At 35.7% G+C, this 18,632-nt stretch overlaps 1 protein-coding gene across 3 annotated transcripts in view; it reads left to right on the forward strand.

Annotated features, from left to right (window-relative positions):
- GBE1 (1,4-alpha-glucan branching enzyme 1) overlaps positions 1-18,632 on the forward strand; it is a 361,102-nt gene that overhangs the window by 185,430 nt on the left and 157,040 nt on the right. For all 3 annotated transcript variants that reach the window (XM_040980626.1, XM_040980624.1, XM_040980625.1), the window contains exons 11-12: positions 811-921; positions 4,297-4,468. In XM_040980626.1, coding sequence (XP_040836560.1) covers positions 811-921; positions 4,297-4,468 — 283 coding nt within the window. The remainder of the gene's footprint in view (positions 1-810; positions 922-4,296; positions 4,469-18,632) is intronic.

An 18,632-nucleotide genomic window follows, 5' to 3' on the forward strand; every position in this document is an offset into this window, starting at 1 on the left:
TTTTACTGGCCCTCTGGTTAAGTATTTGTTCTTGTCTCATGATCATTTTCTAGTTGAATTTTTTATTTAAAAAATTTTAGAGTTTTATATATATTCTAGATTTAATTTCTCTGTTGGACAATGGTTGACAAACACTTTGACCCAGTTTGAAGCTTGTCCTTCCATCTTCTTGTGGGCGTTCAGACAGCTAGAGTTTCTATTATCCTATTAAAAAAACATGAAGCCAGCATTTTTTATTTTATTTCTCTCTTGTTTTCAGATTTTTTAACTCCTTGACACTGTTTCCAGCTGTAATTTCTATACTCCCTTTTTTAAATGTGTAAAGCTATGATCTGTTTGAGTTAATTTTTATGTATTAAGATTTGCCATGAGGTCCTTTCTGCCCCACTTTACTAGTACCTTTACCTTTAATAATTGTGTTTATCTATGGGATCGATTCTGGCTCTTTTTTGAAAATTAGTCTGGCAGAGGTGGGCATTTTAGCGTACTGGTTTGTATAATGACATTTTTCTGTAGGCATTAATCTAAAGGTAGTTGTCAAGTGGTGGGGTAGGGATAGCTGCAAATGTCCAAATGTGTAGACAGAGCACAGCACAAGCACACACATAGCAGTCTACCCCATAGTCATTTGGACAATCCATGTAAAAGCTGAAGTTTCAGTAGCACTTCAAGCAGTGATATGTTATATATCTGGTTTATGTCTGCATTGGAAATAATTTGCATGGAAATGCACCAGTATACTCTCAGGATGGGATTTGAAGTCCAAAAATATTATGGCTTATTCAGATGTTTGTTATCTCTTGCATCTAGCTGCTTAAAGAGTATAAAGATGAAGATTGGAACATGGGCAATATAGTGTACACCCTCACAAACAGAAGGCACCTTGAAAAGTGCATTGCTTATGCAGAAAGTCATGACCAGGTAAGTTATGCATGCGTAAATAAATTTTCTCTCGCAATTTCCTTCTTCCTCACTTTGGTTCTTTCTAGTATATCTGCTATTGTAATTTAATACAGTTGATATAACAAATCTTTATGTATACCTGCACACATGCACACACACACAAAGAACTACCCCCATTTAAAATACATTTCAAATTGTCTTGTAGATGTAGAAATTCGAACTTCAATCTGAAGTACTATGTTTATTCTGACAACTGTGATTAATGGATTTTGCGTTATAGTTGCAAGTGTGACATGTTTTCCTTTGTCATAGTGAAGAATGTTGCTACTCATTCAAGATATTTTAAGTTTGCATTTTAGATTTCCTTCTAGAGATTTTCTTTTATACCCTTGAAAATCTCATCATTTTCCCTCAATCTTCCCTCAATCACTAAAATCTCAAGCACTGAAGTTGTATTCTGCAGCCAGGAATTTGTTCCCGATATCGCACATGGGTGGCTGGTGTCCAAACACTTGAACCATCTTCAGTTGCTATCATGGGTCCATTATCAAGAAGTTAGATTGAAGCTGGAAAAGCTGTGACTAAAACTATTGCATCAGTATCGGATGCTGGCATCCCAAGCAGTGGTTTAACACACTGGGCTACAGTGCCCACTCCTTTTGTAGACAAAAAGTGAAAAACAAGAAAGAAAAATAAATGACTATCATTTTTAAAGAATGAGAATGTATGTCATTCTTTAACCTGGTAAGGAAATTTTAAAATATTTAAATATATTTATGAAATAAATACTAAATAAAAATGCACGATTATAGGAAAAATATTTGTGTGAATTATTTTAAAATTTTCAGATATAGTCTTAACCCTATCAATTAAATCTATGAAACTGACTAAATTTTAAGATGTTTTTTCTTTATTATATTTAACTTTATTTATTATTTATGCTTATATAGGTATTTATGTATTGAAGTAAATATTTTATGTTGCCTTTTTAATATTTTAACTTATAAAGTGAATACATTTTTTGTATTAAATGATACGGTTTTAGGAGCATAGTGACACTTCTCGCCTTTTTTTTTCTCCTTTTTTTTTTTTTTTTTTTTTTAGCTTTTACAGTTCACTTTGCAATCAAAGGCATCATGCTCTGCTAGGAAAATAATTCAACAGCTAGCAAATGTAGAGATCTGCTAGTCCTCTTGGATATAGACAAAGTTTGTGAAAATAACCAAATCTCAAAATGTCAAGCTTGTTCATATAGGTTACATTTTTTCTTCTGTATTAATTACCACAAATCGGAAATATATATATATATATTCCGTGTATATATATATATATATATTCCGTGTATATATATATATATATATTGAATGTATATCAATATAAAATATTTTGATACATTGTCTTTTTAGGACAGTTGTATCCATTTTGTTGCAAAAGACAGGATTTGGATGTTTTTCTTTTGTTTTTTTCTAAGAGGGCAACTTAGCAAGAGAAGTTGGTTCATCTTGGAAATTAGGCAAAAGTTATCAAAATGATTTTGTGATTTTATGATCATGGAAATAAATGCACATATGTAAAACATAATTAAATAATTGATCAAGTAGGAATGACACATTGTTTAAGAATTAGTGCTATAAATCATCTTGCAAGAGTAAAGGTTAGGGTTAGAGTTAAGGTTAGGATTAACCATGTTAATTAAAGTAAATAGCAGATGCAATAAATTTGCAAGTAAAATAGTTTACAAGATTAAAAATAGGTTAAGTATCAGGTTTAGTTGATAAGATGCTGATAAGATTGTTTTAGATGCTTAGCATCTCATATTAGAGTGACTAGGTTTGATGCTCGCCTCTGATGATTTGAGCTTCTCACCAGTGGGGCTCCTGGAGAACAACAGTTGGGATATCTGCAGTGCCTTCCTGGCTCCTGGCTTTAGTGGACTATGTGGGTGTTTGGGAAGGGAGACAGTGATGAGAAGTCTGCCTCTGCCTTTCTCGTGTTGTGTATCTCTCTGCCTCTCAAATAAATAAAATAAAAACCTGATGAGAGTCGTTAGAGGATATTGGGATTGTGGGGTAATTTCTACTGTATATTTCCTTGTATATTATCATCAGTGATGATCTCTTCATGTTAGTTGTGTTTTCAATGCCTGAGTGTTTATTTCAGAGAAGCAAAAGCCTATATCTTCATGAAAAGTTATACAGAAATATCCAGGGCAATTTTGTTTACTATAGCTTGGCACTGGGAACAACACGGACAAGCTTTAAATTTAAAAGGCTAAACAATATGTGGTACAATCATATCCTGGTGTACTACCTACGTATAATAAGGAACCAACTCTTTTGTTTTAAATTAAAATATATTTATGTATTTGAAAAACTTGGCAACATAAAGTTTGTCATAGTACACATCTTCCATGAGCTCTTTGTTTCTTTGGTTTGTTTGGTTTTGTAATTTCTCTGGTTTTTAAACTTTTTCATGGTATAGTTTTGAAGGTTTAGGGATTCGTGTTCCCTCCCCTTCTTCCCTTTACCACCCCACCATTTGTCTCCATGATATCACAATAGTATAGTCCCTTTTGTTAGTTACAAATTGAACAGTCTGATATTTAAATGTATCAGGGCATGGTAAAATGAGCAAAAATATCCTAATGCAAAAGTTTATTTATGAGTTTCCTTGAGTGTCCTATTTTATTCAGTAGAGACACATATTGTGTAGTATTGACTTCTTGGCATGCTTGTCTCCCTTGTACAGTTCATATACATATATGTGTGTGTATGTAGTTATTTGTTTGCATATTGGTGTTTTTATCCACACATAATTTGGATTGTTAGAAATGCTGTCTGCTACTCTGAGCACTTCTATTACTTGTCTCAATTAATGATTATTAGCTTCCCTAGTGAGACAAGCTAAAGTTAGGTTAAATGGAAAATACAACCAGAAAGCAAAAATAGATTTTTTTTAAGTTGTCAAGCAATATTGTCTTCTGAGGGAAAATATATATATATTTCTTATCAGTTGTTCAGTTTCAAAACAACTGCACTCATGGAATACAAACTATTTTAAGAAGCTCTTTAATAGTTTCAACCTGAGAATGAATGTTTGTTTCAGATTTGAATCATCAGGTCAGAGACAGCAAATATTTTGGTGCTTTATCAAAAATTTTCACCAGACTCTTTCAAAGATAAAATTAATCCTGAAAACAAAGTGTTATCTTGAAACTATTTTACCAGCTCACCTTCAGCATGGAAAATAAGCATTGGAAAATATATAAACTAATACCAATGCATCTCTCCTACATTGTTTCCCATCCAGTATAAACATTTCTTATTCAAGTGTAAATCACAACGGCTTAGTACCCATTCTGTTCATTTCTCTCCGTGACTTTTATTTCTTTAGGCCCTGGTTGGTGACAAGTCACTGGCATTTTGGCTGATGGATGCCGAAATGTACACAAACATGAGCGTTTTGGCTCCCTTTACTCCAGTTATTGATCGTGGAATACAGCTTCATAAAATGATTCGTCTCATTACTCATGGGCTTGGTGGAGAGGGCTATCTCAATTTCATGGGTAAGTGTGAGTTAAACACAAATCTCAGCTGTGTTTAAAATGGCAACTAATATATATGAAATAGACTGTAGGATATTTTGATTTGAGTTTTTGGTTTTAATAGATTATGACTTTATTCCTTTTTTGAGACCTTGCCAGCTTCTAAGCTAGAGTAAAACAATGACCAGACAAGTGACTGACCCATTTTTGCATAATAAAAGCCTCAGAATTTTAATTTTTTGTTTCAATTTCTGAAGGATTCATTTATGTATTTTGAAGTCTGCATGACAGACATATGCGAAGATACAGGAATAACTGATTTTCCATCCACCGTTTCTTCCCTTAGATGATCCTCAGAGACAAGGCTGAGCTAGATTGAGGCAGCTCAGATTCCAGCCAGGACTCCCAAGCAGGTGACAGGAAACCAGTTAATCAGGTGATTGTCTTCTGCTTCCCAGACAGATTAGTAAGAAAGTGGGTCTGAAGTATAGAAGAAGTGGTTCTCAAACCAGGAACTTGGATATGTAATGCAGGAATTTCAAGTAGTGGCTTAACCCTGAGTATCATATATCCTGCTCCTCAGCTATCTCTTTCTGCAAGTATTTGTGAAATTTCAGATTAGAATTTTATTTAAAAATTTATTTATTTTTATTGGAAAAGTAGATTTACAGAGAGGAGAGACAGAAAGAAAGATCTTCTGTCCACTGATTTATTCCCAAAATGAAGTAATGGCTGGAACCGATCTGATTCAAAACCGGAGCCAGAAGCTAGGAATTTCCTCTAGGTCTCCTACACAGGTGTAGTGTCCCAAGGCTTTGGGCCATTGTCTACTGCTTTCGCAGGCCACAGATAGGGAGCTGCATAGAGACTGGAACAACCAGGACACAAACTGGCACCTATATGGGATCCTGGTGCATGTAAGATGATAATTTAGCCCCTGAGCCATTGCACTGGTTCTCAGATTGGAATTTTAAAAATATTTGCTAACTTGATGTTAAGAAATCCAAGGAAGAATACATCATATTTGTTGATTTATTTATTTGTGTTTGTGTTACCTAAGCCTTTGGGTATACTTCTGTTTTCTCATCAGAGTCACCAAAATTGCTTAACATTCTTAGCTTGCTACAAAGTGGTCTCTCTTGTGCATGGAGGCCACATGTACTTATCAGCCAGGTAGGCACCAGGCCAGGTTTTCCTGCTGATCTTGGCAATCATAAGATTCAAATATAAGTCTACCTTAATGCCTTAAAAACAACTAGTTCTGCATGACCCAATAAGCATCCTTCTCCAAGATGGCCAAAACTGTAAGGTCTTGGTTGCACAGTGAATGTGTTCATCAATATCCTGATGAAATACAGTGGCGTCTATGCATCTGTGCTTATATTTGTGTTGCTGTATAAACTAAGAAAGTTTGGGCAGTTACTATGAAGTTTAAAATGTTTTATTTTGTTATCAAAGAAAGCTTATTATATAGTTTCAGTCTATAGAAAATAAGTGCTTACAATCTCGGAAAATAAATCAATGTTTTTTCAAGGAAATGAAATCAAATAAACATCTGAGTTCATGCAATCAGCCCTAGGTGGTTAGCTAACTCTTAAAGCCAACTGCATCTGAAAATCTAGAACTCGCATGTAGGACTACAGTCTTAATCTGGAAGATGTGTAAGAGGTGTCGGCTCACAGGACTCTCCTGAGAGTTTGTAGTGTCAGTCATTGGAGGTATATTATTGAATCTTTTAAGACTGAATGAAAGACACCAACTTGGGCATGTGGCACCTGGTACAGTCCCTGGCAAATATCAAAATAAGACAAAATTATCTGCACCTGGCCAAAGCTAATTTAAAAAATCCCTTTTGCATAAGAAAGATTTGGTGGAGGTTTATAATATCGACTATTAGCTGAGTCTTAGTGTTATCACTGTGATAGAACGTATTCTGCAGAGCTGAGGCACTTGATATATCTTCAGTAAGTGCATCAGCTTTCTGAAATGTTTGTATTAATGTCCTTTTAACTGTATAGTCATCTCAGGCAAACTGATCATCTAGTAGCAAAATAATAATTAAAAAACATAATTAATTATTGCTTAAATTCATCATTTTTACAGCTATACACTCAGTAACATCTGAATGTTTCTATAATTTCCAATTTTGGTAATTTTAAAATGAAATTTCATGCCTGCGTCTGCTATCCTGACCTTAAATGTCTTTTCCCCCAAATTTCTTGTTTCTGTCCAATTTAAAAGCCTTTCATAACTGCTGTGTTCTCCAGCTGACCTGTCAGCTGCTCATGAAGCATCTCCCATGGGTCTCCCTCTTGATCTCTGCTCCAGGCGAGGCAGTCTTTCAGTTCACTGAATGTGGCAGCCACTCCTTCCTTTCTGTGCTCCGTTCTTTTGACCATTTTCCCACCAGGAATTGTTCCACTCAAACATGCTCACACCCCCTGCACCTGACCAAATTCTCCATCTTCCATCTCCTTTCCCAGAACCTCAAATGATGTTACTATGTCCCATTATTTTATATAATATCCTCTAATTTTTGTTTCATAGCATTTAACAATTGAAAAGCTAGTAAATGCACACAATTTCCCTGATCAATATTTATAATACACAAATAGGACTCTTCCATCATTTTTAATAAATTTTAATTTAATTTTTTTGCCTAATTTTAAATTCCTTTTTATTTATTTCAAAGACAAACAGAAGGAGAAAGGCAGAGATCTTTTCCACCATTGATTTGTTCTCTAAATGCCCATTACAGCTGAGTGCAAGCCAGGTCAAACCAAGACCTCTATCTGGATCTCCAGTGGTGGGTGGCAGCAACCAAGTCTTGAGCTGCCAGGTGCTGCTCCCAGGTCTGTGTAAGTGGGATTGGAAAAGAGCTAGGACTAGAACATAGGCATTTCAGTAAGGGGTGCAAGTACTCTAAACAGTATCCTAACCATTAAGTCATACACCTTGTCCAATCACTTACTCAATATTATTCACCTCCAGTGGCAAGAACAGTACATGGTTGCAGGGGTGAGAGCCATTTTTTTTTTCTGCCAAGAATCATTTGGATAACTACAATATTATTGGCAGATCATACAAAATCATGGGTGTAAAAATGGCTTTGTTGATTTATTAAACTTCATTTCTTGCCTGCATCGGTCTTGGCAAGGTTACACAAAATGATTTTTCAGGCTTTATATATCCCGCATGAAAGTTCCCCACTCCCAGTTGGACATCAAAAAATTCTTAGCATTTTATAGAAGGGTATAAAATATAACTAATTATGTTAAATGATATGAAACATGTGCTCTGTATATAGACATAATGGCATGTTGTATTTTTGTACATTGTTTTATTTTAGTATTAGTTCATTAGCTGCAGTCATCAGTTGTAGCTATCAGTATCTGTTCAAGTGGTATGTCCTACAATAATATTTTAAAAGCATAAATTAAAAAAATAATTTAAAACTGAGATCATGCTGATTGTTATTCATGTTTTAGGTATTTTAATACTTATTACCTTTATAGAATTCTTATAGCTCCTTCCAGTATGAAATGAGTTAAGAGAAGTAAAAGAAAATTGGCCTTTTAATGTTTTTTCATTAATTCACCTTTGCATGAATTTCTGCATCAGACATATTTGGTCCTATGTTCATTTCAAGCAGAATTAATTTATTACTTACATAAACCACAGAATAGACCCAGGCATTTAGCCTGTAGTTAAGTTTCATTGAAATGCACTATCATGTTTTACTATTATCAGTTTGTTTTAACCTTTCTTAAGGTTTAATTTTATTTGAAAGGCAGAACAGATTTACAGAGAGGAGAGACAATTTCCATCCACTGATGTACTCCCTAAATGGATGCAAAGGCCGATGCTGATCTGGTCTGAAGGCAAGAGCTTGTTCTGGATCTCTCATGGCGGTATAGGGTCCACAGGCTTTGGGCCAACCTCTACTGCTTTCCCAGGCCATAATTGGAGAGCTTGAAGGGAAGTGGTGCAGCCAGGACATGATTCAGTGTCCATATGAGATCCTGGTTCTTGAAAGGTGAGGATTTAGCCCTTGAGTCATCATGCCAGGCACAATGTTGTCAGGTTTTTTTACATTAAATATGTAAAGATTATGAATGCTGTCATTATAATTTCATCAGTTAAAATATAAACACAATATTATTTAATTAAATGTTTAAGTATTTCAGTTATTCTCACTTTAAGCTGTCGCTAAAAGTAATAATTCTTTTAAAAAATCGATGAAATTCTTCCATTTTGTTATGTTTGGTAAGTTAAGGCACTCTTGTGGTCATTGTCACCCACAGCAAATATTACTTGCTTTTTGGTTTTATACCAACAACTGAAGGCTACTATAAAATCAATATGAGCTTTCATGAATGAGGAGATGCAATGGTTACCTCATGCGTTTCCAGTTATGGGATATGCTGATGACACGTTGAGCAGTTCACATTTATTGTTTATCAGTTGTGAACTTTCCATGTGTAAGTGTAATTGTGTATACAGTAATACATATATGTATATATATATATATTTGTAGAATATCAAGGAAAATTTAATGTTTTTCTAATATACTTAGGAACAGGATTTCTTTACAAATACATATAGAGAGGGAGAGAGAGAAAGCAAGAGTGTGAGCAAGAGGAAGGGGAACTGTGAGGAGACAGAGTGACTTACGCAAAGGTCAGTGTAGGAAGTTGATGAATTTGATATTTTCAGTTAAACTACAAACTTAGTATGTTCACAGCACATTTCAAAATGTGTTTTAACGCAGCTTAAGTAATCTTTCATGCCTCCGACATCTTCAAGTACATTTCCTATGCACTGGATATTCCTACATGGGGAATATTCAGAGTTACAAAAAAAATGTTACCCTCAAGGCCTCAAACCCCCATAAAGAATGTAGACAAGTAAGAGTCTTATATTAGTTCTTGCACTACCTTGCAAATTCCTGAGATGTCTCTGATGTTAATGGTTCAATAGATCTGCGGGCTTTCTCTTATAATTTAATGGCTGCAGCTTAGATATGTAAAACCTGTGATTTTTAAAAAATGTATGAATACATCTTTGCTATTTTTTAATAACTGGTTAACTATGTTTGGTGATGAAAAAATAAAGAATGAGAACATCTGCTTTATTTTAAGAGAACTTTGGGAATTTGTGTTAATTGCATGTAGATAAACTAATAAAAATGAATTCAAAGGGGAAAATTGGGATAAGAATATATTATGTCGTTTTAGGAGGATTATCTGGTTTTCACAGAAACACTATCTTTTCCCAATCCAGTCAGATGAGGCAGAAGGATTAGACTCATGGCTTTATCACGTGACTCCACAGGGATTGATTTAAAGAGAATGGTTATGAAGATAAATTGTTATGGTTGTGATCATAGGAATGGGGAAAAACTCCAGTGCTCAAACTACAGAAATAATTTCATGTAAGCCAAAACAATGTCATTTGCAGTACTTATTAAATAACTGATGCTTTCAATTATTTTTTAAAGCCTGTTTTTATGGGAAATACAGACTGACAAAGACAGAGAAGAGAGAGGGAAAATCTTCCATCCACTGGTTCACTCTCCAAATGACCACTATGGATGGTGCTGTGCTAACACCAGGTGCCAGGAGCTTCTTCTGGATCTCCTATGTGAATGCAGAGTCCCAAGACTCAAGCCAGTCTCTGCTTCTGTTCCATGCCATTAGCAGCAAGCTGGGACATGAGCCAGCATCCTTGCCACAGGCAGAGGCTTAGCCTACTTTTACAACCCCTACTTTGAAGTCTAATGGTAGTTTTATAGAAAGAAAGAAAACTAAATATTTCATTAATTTTAAGTATAACTATACGGATGGACATTTGGTGAATCAGGTCTCCTGTTGGCATACCTGTGTGTTGTATCATAATGCTTGGCTACTCTGCTTCTGATGCAACTTTTTGTTAGTGTATATCCTGAAAGTATCAGATGATTGCTCATTTGCACTGCTACCGTCTGCATGGGGTACCTGGAATGAATTCTGTACTCCTGAATTCATTCTTGCACAGCCCTAAGGGTTGAGGGCTTTAAGGTTGAACCAGTGAATGGAAAATCTGCTGCTACACGTCTCAGATGTGTACAGGTTCTGATCTTCAAATAAAGTGAAAGTAAATTTTAGGATATAAAAGAAAAAGTATACATTTAAAAATATCAAATTAGCCCCAAAATAACATGCACACATCTTGTTGATTTAATATATTTACATAACATTAAAAATGCACCTTTAAGAATAAGCTAAACAAAATGAAGGAAATGTAATCAATAAAGTGATTGTTACAGAATGTTTAAAAATGTGAATGTGAATGAAAAACTGTACAAGAATGTTGTTGTTGAGTCATAAGTGGCTTTTAGAAGACATTTTCTAATTTTAAGAGAGCTCATTATAAATCCTATCTTAGGTTTAATAACAACACAGAGAAAGTTAGAGTAGCTTACTCCACAAGTTGATTTCCTTTTTTAAGAAATCAAGTTCCTACTTCATAACTTTATAAAACTTAAAAACATTATTTACCTTTCTATACTTATTGCAATATTTTTGTCAGTAGTTTCCCTTTTCAACAAAAGTTGTTGGGTTAACTTTACCATCTTTAGTTTCATTAGGCATAGGTGGCAATTTAAAGACAGTGTTACCCAAATTATTTTCAGGTCTGTCATGTTAATATTTTACTTTCTCTGAAAATGCTTGAGCTAAAGTTAGATATATTCATGCAATTTTAGGCTTTGCTTCATTGTTGGCGTTTGCTTCCTTTTGGGAATTATGGTATTATAGATGAACACTTTTTAAATGAGTCCACTTTTATTTGATTTGAAATTTTAATGCTTCATAAACTCCAAGTATTTCTCAAAACATAAATGATTCAGAATACTCCTAAAATCACTGAAGTGACAGAATTAATTCAAGAAAAATAGTAACATTTCTTTGTTATTACATAGTGATCACAGTAATCCAGAGTTCTGAAAACTCAGCTTGTCATCATAAGACGTGAATTCCTCATTATTTCAGATCCTAATACACAAATTGAAATATCAGAAGAAATACAGAACCAACTGAGCTTATTCATTCCTTCAGATTAAACTCATTAGCTCTATATCCAATATCTGATCTGTTCCCTTTTCTATGGGAAAAAAAACTAGAGAAAATAATTTTATAAGGAATAACTTCAGAAGTGATATAAAAAGTGTGTGTTTTTTTCTCCCATGTACCTGTTTTGAAATTACCTCCTTCTTCCCCTCCGTTTGTGTTTGTTTAACAGTGATATATTACTTTACTGGTTCAAGAAGACTTTAGTTCCAAAATATATACTGCCTTGACTTTAAAAGTCTGGTCCCTACTATAAAGGGGAATTGTGTTAACTTTATCTACCAAGGTATGAAAGAAGGTCAAAATGGAATTACATTTTCATTTCCAGTATGTACTGACAGGTTACAAATTGAGTTATTTTTATGATTTCTACAGGCTCCTTAGGATCCTTTACTTTTATTTTAACTGAATACAAAGAATTAGTATTAGTGCTGTCCTGTCCCAGTTGAAACTTTAAATAGAATGACAATTTGAAATTGGATTATTGTTTATAGCCTTTGTACTCCTGAGGAGCAGTTTTTTTTTTTTCTATGTACTTGTGTTGGATTCTTTTTTTAGTGGAGGACTAAGTTTGTAATGTATAAAGTAAATTGCAAGTATGTCATTTAAAAATTAAAATAAAATTAGTAAAGGAAGTAGGATAGGAGGATATGATTACCATACTATACACACTATACGGCTAACACTGTATGCATAAACACATGAAATGTGATCCCTCTATATAAATGAAAATAATACATGCTAAAAATACATTCTGGTTAGACATGAGTAGGGGACTTTTTGAAAACACCTTGCAGTTTATTTTTCGACTGGGGTGCATATTTCGTATGCACCCCATCATAGCCTTTGTCATCTTTTCACTTTTCACTCTCAAGATACTTGAGAATATCTCATGTGCCGGGAGTTTTGTTTATTATGGTGAAACACCTGTGACTGTAGAACAGCATCTGCCTGGAAAGCAGTTGTGGCTTCCTATTCCACACTGATATTTAAGATACTTTGAGTGAACTGAATAAATTATCCATGCGATGGATTTCCATAAAACAAGAGTGAATTATGTGTTTTAGGTGTCTTTCTAATTTAACACTTTGTTACCCACATTAAAACTTATAACTATAATAAAATCACCCAGTAGCTCATATGTATTAGTTTGAAAAATTAATGCTATTTTTGCTTCACAAAAATAAGCAAAGAAATATGTCAATGATTTTCTCTATTGAAATTTAATTTTCAAAACAGGTTTTGTTTTTTCTGTTGGTTAAGTTTTTGCTAATAAAATGATTCTGAATGACAGAATTTCATCTGGCTTTCTCCGTTTGTACTTATCTGTACTCTAACTGGGCATGTGGATGACCAGACAGGGTTTGTCATCCAAGAGCTCATGACTCCTGATAAGACTATATGTCTCCCTTTTGTCCAATGAGATGTCAATGGTGGCAGTTTATATGTAACTCATTTACTCATATGTAAATCATTTCCTTACATGACAAATACGTTGTCATCTTTAACTCTTCCTGCATTTCTTCCTGTCCACTGCGGGAAATTTCATACGAGAAGGAAAGGCAGGACATGAGGCTCTAAAAAAATCTTTAGTTGGCCTTTAAGTACCGCTGGTTATTATTATTTAGATACTGTTCAGTGGGATAGTTAGAAGTTACATTTTTATAATCTATTTATCCTAGTGTTAAAAACAAAATAAAGCTTAACCCCAATTGCCTGTATTTAAATTGTTTTAAATAAATATCATCATCCTTTATTAGCACTAATGTCAGGAATAATTGTGTTTATAGCATTAAAAAGATTTGTTTCAAGATTATATTTGAAAATTTGGGAAATATACACATTTCTCACAAATACAATTATTATATTCCATAAAATCAGCGACGAGTGAATTGCTGTAGGAATTTAAGTATAACTCATCCCTGATATCAGTTATGCATTTAATTTTGGTATTTGTTTTAAGATATTAATTTTGTACTTCAAAACGTGAGTGTATTTTGGGAAGGGGGTGAAATAGTTGAACTCTTTATGACATTTGAATATGTTTTACGTTGCTCTCAGTTCACAGCCTGTGTATGAATGTTCTCTCTCCATTTATAAATGTATATGTAGATAAATACACACATCTCTTCATATATACATGTATACACACACACACACAAATTCATATACCTGCAAAAGAGATGCACACAAGATAAATTAAAGTCTTCTTCCCCTCAAGCTATTTAGGAACAGTTTTGGAACTTTCAGTATCCTAGATTTCATTCTCTATTTATTAATTCAGACAGATACTAAGCAAACCTTCAAAGGCAGGACAGATATAGGCTCTGCCATCACTGCGTCCAGTTTCTGTTGCTTACAAGGGTAGCAAATGTACAAGGGTGAATAAAAATAAATAATCGCAGATGATAAATGACTCAAAGGAAACAAAAACATTTTTTTAAAACAGAGACCACTAAGGTGACGGTAAGCTAATTCATTTTGGAAAGAGTACAGAAAAAAAAAAAACTTTATAAAGAGAATGAACACGATATTTAAATGCCTGAGGTGTAGAAATCCTTAGGGCATTCAAGGAAATGAAAGGAGATTAGTGTAATTATAATTTAGTACTCAAGAAATAGGGAGTGGAGAGTGGTTGGAAAGATAGGCAGGAGTTAAATTATAAAGGTTATTATAGGCCTTGGTAAAGTGGTAGTCTTTGAATTCCAAGTTCAGATGAATTTTAAAAACAGTCATATGAAGGTCAAATAAAGACAGGTTTTGCTGCTGTTCCAGGATTGAAGGGGGCAAAAGTGATTCCGTAGATATCACTGACAAGATTGTTGAAATGTTCAAGAACATTGGTATGTGAAATGATATTTATTTACTTTAAGGTTTATTTTGTTTATTTGTAAAACAGAGTTAGAGAGAAAGGGAGAAATAACACGAGAGAAATCTTCCTTTGCTGGTTTATTCCCCACGTGACCGCAACAGCCAAGACTGGGCTAGGCAGAAACCAGGAGCCAGGATTTCTTCCGGGTCTCCCACATAGATTTCAGGGTCCAAGCCTTGGACCATCTTCCACTGCTTTCCCTTAAACATTTGCAGAAAGAGGGATTGGAAGTGAAGCAGTTGGTACTCTAATCATTGCTTGTATGGTGTATGAGCTGCCCTATACTATAATTCCAAACCCACGAAGGATATTTATTGAGAAGCAAAAAAGTAAAAAGTCAAAATATGATTTTGAAAATAGAATTTATCAGTGAGTCTTGGTAACACTTTAGGTGTGAGAGACATATCAAAGAATGGCCCTAGGATTTTTGGCTGAGGCAACAGATTCTCATGTCACTGAGTAATATGAAAAATATGAGTAATATGAAAAATATGAGGATAGGGATTCGGGTTAAGAGAGTGGGTAACCAAATTGTAGACAAAATCATGTTTCTTCAAAATGCTGAAGTAAAATGATATGCAGTTAAAACTCAGAGAAGATTCTGTAAACTAGAAAAAAAAATTAGAGGGCCCGGCACAATAGCATAGTGGTTAAGGTCCTTGCCTTGAATGCACCAGATCCCATATGGGCGCCGGTTCTAATACCGACAGCCCCGTGTCCCATTCAGCTCCCTGCCTGTACCTCAGAAAGCAGCCGAGAATGGCCCAAAGCCTTGGGACCCTGCACCCATATGGGAGACCGGGAAGAGGCTCCTGACTTTGGATTGGCTCAGCTCCAGCTGTTGCAGCTGCTCAGAGAGTGAATCACCAAATGGAAGATCTTCCTTTCTTTCTCTCCTCTCTGTATATCCGCCTTTTCAATAAAAATAAATAAATCTTAAAAAATTTTATAAATAAAATTTGATCTTAGAATATGAATGATGTGGAGAATCAGCATGGCAGAATAGGGGAAGGACATGTTTAAACAGATGGAGAAATATTTAAGCAGGATGAAGCAGAGAGGACACGTTCCAGCAAATAGGAGAGGACAGAACAATAGCAGAGGCGCACCTGGAGACTGACAGACACAGGAAAGCAGCAAACACAACGGTGTGGTGTTGCAGTGACTGTTACTCCAGTGACATTCAGCTAATGGTGATCTGGATTCCACCAGCCGCTGAAACTCCACCAGCAACCAGGTGGGAAGGGACTTTCACTGGTAGCTTGGGAGGCGAACCCAGACAAAGAACTGTCCATCCTGCTGGTCCATTTGATTTGATCAGGAGCAGAGACAGAGAAAAGATCCCAGTCGGGTAGTGCGAGAACAGGGTGGATTTCATAGCCCAGTCAGCCCAATACAGCCAAATTGGGTGCCATTTTGCCTAAGAAAGAAAGGACTTAGCATACGCTGAGCTGGGAGTGAGCTCATTTTTGACTCAGTGAACTGCAGCGACGTGGCATTCTATAGGTTCCACCCAAGACAGATCTGGGTAGCCCTCAGACCTGACAGTCAGTGGATCAAGAACCCTAGTAGGGGCACATCAGGCACCATTTTGTACAGTGTGGCAAAAGTTTAGGGCTGCAGGAGACAATAGTGAACTGTGCATGTGTATAGGTCAGAAGAACTCAATGGATTGCACTGGTCCCACAGGAAAATAATACGGACTGTGGCATTGTACGTGTCAGAATAGGTCCATGTGGCACCCAGAACTAATGCCCAACAGGTTCTGGCAACATCAGCATTACCAACAACCTAGCTATAATGCACACCTGTTGTCTCCCTAATCCTGGGACCTGCTCCAACCACAAGTGGGAGAAAGGTTGTACAGACAACAGTTCTACCTCAGCACCATAGCACAGGAGTTGGAGATTGGTGAGCCAGGAGTTGGGGCTACGGAGACCATGGTGGAAAGCTAACATAAGAACCCAGACCTGGAACTCGCTGGAAGTAGTGGCACAATTGGCTACACACAAAGACTTGTGTACCAATGGCAATAAGTGAAATCGAACTGTAGACCTGTTGGTAACACAGCTTAGAAACGTTCCCCAAGGAGAAGAGTCTGATAACTCAAAGTACAATGATCAAGAACCAAAGAAGACACAAAGGTAAAATGAATATTACTAAAGACTCCCCTGCAAAGGAGTAAAAGCTTTTGCCAACCTCAGAGTTAACTGAGGAAGACATCGAGAAAATTGGGACACATTATTCAGAAAACTCATTTTAAAGCTTGTGGTCAGCAATGAGAAGCACATACAAGAGTTCAAAGAATATGAATGGCATGAGAGCCATGATCTTCATGAAGTCAGTTCCTGAAACTGTAGTAACCAAGAAGAAAACAAGACCCACCATAGGGCCAATTGAAACATCAATGTCTGAACACAGAGAAGTCAACAGGGGAGACTGAGAGGCAATGATAGGGGCAAAAAAGGTAGTGTGCCATCATGAAAACCAAAACAGCTTGTCAAATATAAAGCAAAGCGTGATATTGAAAAAATGAGGATAAATATGTCCCTAGTCGTGAATTAACCATCAGTCAAATCAGGAGGAGGATCAGCACAGTAGGTGGAATGGAATGGATTTTCAAATGAAAGTCAAAAACACTTTTGTAAACAGCTCGTTTGAACCACTTGTTGATTATTGGAAACAGATAAATAAGATGGTGGTTAATGTGAGAGATGAGAATAGAGTAAGGTTTGTCTTCCTGTGACATGTGAGAATATGCTCAGATACAGCCTAATCAAAGGGCAAGGTTCTATGATCATTGTGGGAACACAATCCATTTAGAAGAGAAGGGATACCTGTTAGAGCTCCTATAGATCCAGAGCACAGTAGGGAATAAAAATATTTATACAAAGAGATACCTGGTCTTCCCAGTAAAAGAAAGCGGATAGAGGCATAAATTGGTTTTGAGTTTAACTTAAGCAGACACTCATGTCTAGTATCTGATTGATGTCATCATTTGAGAATTTGTGAATGAAATGAAAGAATAGGAGATGTTTGGGAAATGCATAGTGAGAATGAGCTGGGCATCTCCAAGATTAGAATACTAGAGAGCCCTTTGGAAGGATATCTGGGTAATACTGTGTGTTTTATTTGGAATTATAATCAGTACTACAGGTTGCGTCCTGGTTGTATACCTATTTCCTAAGGTCAGAGTTGATTAGAGAATGGAATTGGATCACGTACTTTTCAGAAAGAAGGAATATTTTATATTGGCTGAGATTAGGGCATAGATCAAGACCCCCTTTCCATCCCCCCTAGTATATCTGCATCCCATATCAGAGTGCTGGTTTGAGTCCTGGCTGCTCTGCTTCTAGTCTGGTTTCCTGTCTAATCTTCCTGGGATGACCATGCTTACTGTCCCAAGTAAGCGTGTCCCTTCTACAAACATGGGGCCACCATGAAGGAGTTTCTGGTTCCCACCTTTATTTTGGCCCACCCTTGGCTGTTGCAGACATTTGAGAAATGAACAGAAACTACAAAGATGTTCTCTCTCTTTCTCCTCACTGAGACAATGCCTTTAAATGGATAAGTCTTAAACTAAATATTTATATAAAGTATTGAGAAATAACTGATATAACAGAGAATTGATTAACCATTTTTTCTTAAATTTTTACATTGGTGTCACCTTGGGAATTTCAAAAAAATCGATGGCTGTGTCCCACTCCTAGAAATAGTGACTTGATTGGTTGTGGCTGAAGGGGACAGTGATTAAAATGCTCTTTGGACTGCACACATTTCTTATAACAGTATCTGGTATGAATTCTGGTTTTTCTGTATTCAATGGGGCTTTTCCCTAGTGTGCACCCTAAGATTTAGCAAGGTGATGGTGGATCAAGTTGTTGGGTTCCTGCCATACATGTGGTAGACCCAGCTGGCATTCAGGTTCCTCAGTAGTCTTGCAGTCATTTCAGGAGTGAACAAAGTGCATATCAGATCTCTGGCATTAGTTATTGCTGTTTGCCTCTGCCTTTCTGAAAATAAATAGATAAATAAGTTTATAAATTGATGTTGGCCATGTTCTGGGCATTGAACAATGAGGAATTTTGATTCCCTGTTAATTCTTAATGGTAAATTGTGAATAGAACATTATAACATGGGTGTAAACTATATAGGAAAGTTTATTTGATATATAATAGAAATTGTGGAGAGCATATGTGAGGAA

This window comes from Ochotona curzoniae, unplaced genomic scaffold (assembly GCF_017591425.1).
Source record: "Ochotona curzoniae isolate NIBS_2020 unplaced genomic scaffold, NIBS_Ocur_1.0 contig_3498, whole genome shotgun sequence".
NCBI lineage: Eukaryota > Metazoa > Chordata > Mammalia > Lagomorpha > Ochotonidae > Ochotona > Ochotona curzoniae.